Here is an 8,028-nt window from a genome sequence, read left to right on the forward strand (position 1 = left end):
CTCATCGACTTGTTTATTTAATCTGTCTGAAATACTAAAGTACTACTTGGACATTTACTATTGATGCGTCATCTCATTTTATTTTCTCACTTTCAATACGTGTTATTTCTCCGTTTCCTCATGTAGGTTGCAAAACACACATACATAATTAAATACAAATCATACAGAATTAAACTTCTTCATTTTTAATGTTTAAGATTTGGACTATCAAATCTTGGACATTGCTCCCTCAATTTCAGAATAAATAAATTGTTGAGGTATTTATTGGTGTTTCAAAATAAATGAATCGTTGAATATTTTTTTAAATTTACCCTTATAATTTGACAACTAATTAACTTTTGAAACGGAGGGATTATCTTTCCGGAGATGAAGAGGACTTATCTTTTAGTAACTTCTTGCTTTCTTATTTGTAATTTTCTTGCTTTAGTAATTATTTCTCTTTACATGCATTTGTACGTTCACCTACTTTCGAATTTCAATTGGTTCTTGCATGAAATATTACGTAGTGTTCTTTCTATTTCTGTTTCTTTAATGTTTGTCTAGAACCCACTCACCACAATGGTTGTACCAGAGACTTTAAAAGGGCCAAAAAAAAAGAGTAGCAATTGGTGACAACTTGTACATTATATTACCTCATTTTTGTAAAGTTTCATTTTTTATAATCTATGATAACTTGGTCCAACGTTGCTGCGAGCTTTAATTTTGCTGAAAATGGAGAATTTTTTTTTCTTTGACCAATTCAACATACAATGATTGCCACAAGTCTGTAGTATTAATTTAGAAAAGTTAAGTAATATTAAATCAAAAACAGCAAAATGTTTGACTAACTATGATGACAAGCCGCCCCATTAATTTAACACTGACTATAGTACTATAATCCGATAATATTACACTTAAACTGTCATTGTCATTTACTTTAATATCACACGAAAATAGTTATCATAATCATTTAATTATTCCCATTTATCAGCTACTACCGGCATATCTTGTTAAAATTAAAAGCTTTTTTGGTGTGAAAAGCTTTGTTCTTTTTTGATACTTTGTACATTTTTTTTGTCATTATGTCACAACCTTGAAAAGACTTATAAATAAAACCTACCACTAACATAGTTAATCCGTGTTTTGTGCCTATTAATTACTGCATTTGGTAAAAGAACTAATCTTTTTAGTCAAAACGGTATAAAATCTTTTCTACATGGATACTTTATTGAAATAGACTTCAAAATACTTGTAAAAAATCAAGCTTAATTAAACTTTAATTAGGCCTTCATTGCACTCACTCTAAGCTTTTCTTTCTTTTCCTTTTTCTGCCGTATATCGTCATTTATTGGATCTCCATTCATAATTTAATGTTTATAAATTTCTATAACAATCAAAAATTAGTACTGTAATTAGCTTTTTTAACTTCTTTCAAACTCATATATTTTTAATTTCGTAATAAATTTCTTAAGGCACATACATGACTAAGCAAACATTTCGTTATTGCATGTAATTTAAATTAGTAGTGTACAAATGTTTATTATACAATGTTAACATACCGAACTTTAAATCATATTATATAGCCTACATATAGCCCCACCTATACCCCCATTCTCATAAAGCCAGAAATATTAGATCTTATCCATTAATAACCCCAATTTCTGGGGATTAATTTCTTGGTCCCAGAAGAAAAAGTTCTTGGTCCCCCAATCCCTTCGATGTGCTATATTCTATAAATCAAATACCTTTATAATTTATAAAATATAATCCCTTTAGCTGGCCATTTTGTGGGCTTATTTATAACTTTACTACTGTTTTTTCTAGTACGTGCTCTCAATCGAATGGACCCCTTAACTAGAAGTACGAGACATTGAAAAGTAAGAATGGTTTACATACTACATAAAGATCAGTGAATGAAGTTAATTAGAAAATAGTTAGTTTTTCTATTACCAAATCAATAAGAACCTTAGGAATAAAAAGAAGTTTTTGCGTTCTAACTTCTTAGTATTGACACGAAAGAAGTAAAGGTAGAGTCAGAATTTTCGTTAAAAGAGTTCTAAATATAATGAATTTTTAACAAAACACATATAATAAAGACACAACAAAAATCAAGAATTATACAGTATAAAACACACAACAAAATCAAGAACTATACTGTATAAACTCTCCGTTGAGGGACGTCGGAACCCCATTGCTCTCACCAGGGGCGGCTCAAGCATACTTGTGGCCCAAGGCCAAAAATCAAACGGAGGGCTCAAGTTTTAAAGAGTTTTTTTTTTTTTTTTTTATATAAATCTATGTTAAAAACTATATAATTGATTTCTTCTAATAATTCTTTTTAAATTAATTATATAATCAGTGCATTTAATCTTTAGTAGTCTAGATATATCAAACTTCTTCTAATAGTTCTTTTCTTTATATTAAAAATTATTTTTTTATAAATAATATTTAATATTTTTTTAAAAATAAATCAGTAATATATTATTGCTAAAAAAAATAAGGCCCTCAAATTTGAGGCCCAAGGCGGTGACCTTATTTCTTGAAGGGTTGAGCTGCCCTGGCTCTCACTTGGATCCGCCCTAGCGGAAGAATCCATCATCTTCCAATGACTAAAGCTATGAAATTTTACCAAAATGCAAAAGTGGTACCCAAATTAGTGCCAGAATTTATTATCAAAAGTGGTATCTAACAGTAGAATTTACACTGATCATTTCACCAAAATATGCTAAAGATCGCCATTTCTTGATTGGATTTTGTAACCCATCGCACTTTTTATTCATTAACACCAAGTTATGTCACGGATAATTAATAAAGTAATTAGATTAATCTCATACCAACACATACTCACAATCAAATCGTCCCTCCCTTTATGAAGTACTACCACTTAAAAATTGAACAGAATTTTTTTTTTTAATTTTCTTTTACAAAAATAACAATAAGTTAAAAGATAAAAATGTGAAAGGTTACCAAATCAAATCTTCAGCTATTACCTAAGAGTACTGCAATATAAAATATTAATGCCCATAACTTTATCATCAAGGAAGTAAAAGAAAAGCTGAACCCAGTATCCTGCTTAGCTCATATTTGAAAGTTTTAGGTGAAAAAGAATTCTTTTTGCTGTGTACATTATTGTCTTGAGGTTACTTTTCATTTTAAATTTGTACTATTTGAAGAATGGACTAGGCAGGTCTTTTGATACTACGTAAGATTTTTTACCCTAGTTAGCCATAATAATGACAATAATATACAGTACTCTATTGTTAGTCACCTTTCTGCTTTTTACCCTTTTTTTCTATACTTACTGACCTAATTGCAATGTTCTCTCATGCGCCATCTGGAAAGTGAAATCAAAGATACATGTCTGACGTCTCAAATATCTACCACACCCCTATTAAAAGTTTAAAACCAAACAAAGAACGATTAATATCTTTTTTATGAGTATTTTGCAAATATTATTACAGCCATGATCAACTTCACAAAGTTACAATCTTGGTTGTCTGTTTAAGTTTCTCCATTGTCGTCTTTTAAAAGAGAAATGAAATTAAGTTTAGTGTACCATCGGTGTATTTTTTTTACATTATCAGGTAACTTTTACCTGTTGTAGCAGGTCATTCATTTCTCAGGTAATAATATAAAAATAAATGACCTGCTACAGCAGGTAAAATCACTAAATGGTATAAAAAGAAAATACAACGATGGTATAAAAAAAAATTACAACGATGGTGCACTTAACTTAAACTCTAAAGGATCATTTGGTAGAGTATATAAAAATAATGTTGAATAAAATATGTTAATAATACTTATATTATTAATGCAAGTATTAATAATGCTGGTATTAGTTACATAAACATCATTTCTTACAGGGTATTTGGTTTAATGTATTAAAAACAATATACATTTACATAATTTTTATATAAAAATGTTCTTTACCAAAATACCCCCCTTCTTTGTACCCTTTCTTTCAAGTTTGGAAGTAGCAGCAGCTACTGTCGAAAATCCAAGAACGCACAACCAGATCAATTCCCATAGAAAATATGCAGCAAGATGGCGAATCAATATACCGCAACTATGCAATTCCCTCTTAGTCTAACAACTTGGGAATACAAAGCAAGGGACAAAGACACTAAATTGCAAAGATTCCAAGAGCCATCCAACAACATTTGCTCTTTTTCATATGATAGTTTTGTCTTTTTTCAGATCTCAAGCTTGTATTAATGGTGATATTTTTGTTCTTGAGGAAAAGAATGAGGTCCATAAATTTAGACTAGTTTCAATCACAATCATACTACCATTTCGTCTGAAATCTACCATGTCCGTGACTAGCATCTGTTTAAACATTGAAATGGAGGTAGCAGCAGCTAAGCTACAAACCATAGCAGAAAAATGACTGAAACAGAGGGATAAAATTGTCATTTAATAAGTTAATGCATGTGTGTATTATTAATACATACCTCAACACACAATAGAGTGTAGAACTAACGCAAGATGCTTATAATACACATTAACTAATACATGCATTAATTTTTTCTTACACACTCTACCAAACGACCCTAACGTAATTGTTTAATACCATGCACTGTTTTACACAGCAGTAACTATATATAGTAAGTACCATTTTTTTTTTTCACTAAAATCATTTTGGATCTTATGTTTTGTATATAGGTGCATACATTTTTACTAACGTTATCCTAATAGGACTGTCAGTGTGGTAGAATAATCCACAGTCAAACTATTCTTTCATTGAAGCAAATGTACATTTTTATATACATACACCCAGCATGTATATATACTTGTGTGGTTGCTGTATACACTGGTCAAACAAAGCACATTATTTGCAAGTACACAATTTATGTATGTACACATTCAACGAACATATCCCTGTATATAATGTAAAACATGATTATAACGTAGAGAAACACAAGAAAACAGTGAAATTAGATGGGAAAGTACTCACATGTACTTCAGTTTTATGATAAGCGTGCTACAAAAAGATGAGAGAATTAGGATAAAAAGCTATGTACATAATAATGTTTCCTCCTAATAATAACATAAATATCTCAAGGAAACTTCTTCATTCTTCTTTTTTTTTTTTCCTACTGTTCTTCATAGTCATAGGTAATAATTACCCATCTCTCAAAAGCTTGAAAATAGAGAGAATGACAAAAAGAAAAAACGAAAAAAAGGAATTTTACTACGTCATTTGTCCGCCGCCTCACAGCCACAACGGCGGCGGTTCATTCAAGTCAATAGGCAATCCACGTCTCACTATCCCAAAATACATCGCGGCGGCGGAGGCGGTGTCACCGTCATTCTCCTTTGCCGGAGCAACACCGGTCACCGGTGGCGGTCCGACTTGTAGAAACTCAGTAATCATAAGCCTACGCCCGGAAGGCGAAGTCCAGCGGTGATCAGAAGGAAGGTTGAGGTCGAGAGGAAGTGGAGGAGGAGCGACGGCGGAAGAGAGCGGCGGTAGCGGCGGCGGCGGAGGAGGAGGGAAGTTGGTTTTTGCTTTAGCGCCGCGGAGAGAACGGGCGGCGCCGTCGTAAGCGAGAGCGGCTTCTTCAGGGGTGTCGAAAGTGCCTAACCAAACACGAGTTTTCTTCCAAGGGTCGCGTATCTCAGCGGCGTAACGACCCCATGGACGCTTTCTTACTCCTCTGTAGTGACCTTCACGAGTTGAAGCCATTGAAATGCAGTGACAGAGAGAGGAAAATGGAGGAAATTTAGAGAGAGAAAGTGTGTGTGTTTATGGGTGTGGAGGGGTTTGGAGCTAAAAAGAGTATATTTGGGCAGCAGTCGTAAAAAGAAGGGGACCCACGGAGACACCCGTAATCGTCGGCTGGACGGCACGACCTCAACCCCCTCAAATAGGTAAAACTTTAGGTGCACATAGGGTGTGTTTGGTTGCAAGGAAAATGTATGTGATTTTCTTCACTTTTTCCTATTGTATTTGTTAACGCAGTGTAAAATGTTACAGTATCTTAAATTATTTGTGCATGATTTATTGGGGGTTTGAATTGACTTATTTTTAAATATTTTTAATTTTTAAATATTTTTTCAGTAATATCAACTTATTAGTGGATGTTTGAATTGACTTACTTTTAAATACTTTTAATTTTTAAGTATTTTTTCAGTAATATCAACTTATGATTTTTGATTTGGCTTATAAGTTACTTATTAAAAGTCAATTTAAATATGTCTTTAAACAAATACTTCCTTCGTTTCAAAATAAGTGAATTATTGAGGTATTTATTAGTGTTTCAAAATAAGTAAATCATTGAATTTTTTTTAAAAATTTGCCCTTATTATTTGACAATTAATTAACTTTTGAAAAGATATTTAAAGGTTAACTTTTTCTTTTTTTGGAGTAAAAATGAAAAATTGTGTTAAATTTATGTTTTTAATATTTTTTCCTTAATATATGTATCAAAAATTTAATAATTTATTTATTATAAAACGGAGAGAATATTATGGAATTGGAGGTTGTGCAGGGGTAGGGGTATATTGGTTGTGTGGAGATAGGGCTGGACATACAGTATTAAATGGCATAATATGTGACTTGCATGGCATGATATAAATTAATTATAGTATATTTCACACAAATTGTTATGTATATATGTATTTATTTAATTTTATATAAATTTAAATATTTTTTATTTTAAATTTAAAGTTTGTATAAAATTAATTGAATTCAAGTTAAAAAATATATTTATTCGTTATGTCTTTACACACACTCCTAAGTTTTCACAGCGGTGCGTGATAAATTTTAAACATTTTGAAGTAGAAATTGTTATTGTAATATTTTTAATCTAAAAATTACACAAATACACAATTTATGTTTCAAATATTACAAAAAATTTCATCTCCTTAAACATATTACAAAAATTTCAATATATACAAAGAATATTATGTATATATCAACTATGTTATGTATATTAATAGGGAGAGAAAATAAAGTAATTAAAAAAGTGATAGAGAGTATAATTACTTATTCGCCTTACTAATAGTCTATTTACGGTGTATTTTACATTTTTCAAATTTTACTTCTAAAGTTATACTCCTTCCGTCTTAAATTGAGATGATACAGCTACTAAAAAAATTTGATAATATAACTTTACCACTTTGTTACTATTAATTGTGTCATGTTGTTAGTTTCAATATTGATGGAGTTATTATATGACTGATACCAAACCACTTTTTGTATGAATAATTAGGATTATAGGATTACCAAAGTCTTTGAAATATTTTTCAAGATTTGATAACTCAATGCTAGTAACAAGGAGTAATCAACTACTAAGGGTATAATTGAGGAAAAAAATTATCTTATCTTAATTAATGAAAAAAATAAGTAAAATAAGAAATCAAATTAGAAAATTTGGGACGTATAATTTGAGACAGAAAGAGTATTAAATACTCCCTTCGTTTTAAAATAGTTGACCCTTTTTGACTTGACACTCTCATTAAGAAAGTATTTATTGGGGGTTTATTTTTTTAAATTAGTCTTATTAATTATGATTTGAAAATATAAATTTGAGTAAATATATTTTGTTTAGTCATTTAATGTTGATGATAGTATTGAAAAAATATAATAAAATACAACTAAATTAGAATAAATATTTTTAAAAAAGAAATCAACTAAAACAAAACGGTGGAAGTATATTGTTATTATTGTGTTGTTGTCTATTTTCTTGCAACCTTGTTTTAAGAGGTGAATTCAATTAATCTCTATTTTCAACCACGTTTCTGAAGAGACTCTCAAGTATTGAAAAGATAAAGAAACATCAAACATCCTAAAGTCAAAATACATGCGATCCTATTTTCTTAAATCCATTTTCAACCTAGCTAGTTGAATTCCATTGACAAATTGATGGGTGCATGCATCATTACTTGCATCAAAATCACGTGGGTTAATTTGATTCTAGAAAATTTTAGTCCACCATTGACCTTTACTTTTTTTTTTTCGTCCAATTGACATTGAGATTATCTTAGCACATCAGCTACCCTTTATTTAGAAAATTAAAGCATTCTAATTGAGCCAAGGGGTGAACA

The 8,028-nt window shown here is 30.5% G+C and overlaps 1 protein-coding gene across 1 annotated transcript; it reads right to left on the reverse strand.

Moving 5' to 3' along the window:
* Positions 1-4,913: 4,913 nt before the first annotated feature.
* On the reverse strand, positions 4,914-5,814 carry LOC107861215 (ethylene-responsive transcription factor 12). The gene has a single exon (XM_016706575.2). It carries the CDS (start codon positions 5,663-5,665, stop codon positions 5,192-5,194), a length of 474 nt encoding a protein of 157 aa, XP_016562061.1. The 5' UTR covers positions 5,666-5,814; the 3' UTR covers positions 4,914-5,191.
* Between the last annotated feature and the right edge of the window lie 2,214 nt (positions 5,815-8,028).

Source organism: Capsicum annuum, chromosome 2 (genome assembly GCF_002878395.1).
Source record: "Capsicum annuum cultivar UCD-10X-F1 chromosome 2, UCD10Xv1.1, whole genome shotgun sequence".
Taxonomy (NCBI): Eukaryota; Viridiplantae; Streptophyta; class Magnoliopsida; order Solanales; family Solanaceae; genus Capsicum; species Capsicum annuum.

Bases quoted from the DNA above. Each gene is read 5' to 3' on its own strand.
- LOC107861215 (XM_016706575.2), bottom strand. From the start codon at position 5,665: ATGGCTTCAACTCGTGAAGGTCACTACAGAGGAGTAAGAAAGCGTCCA.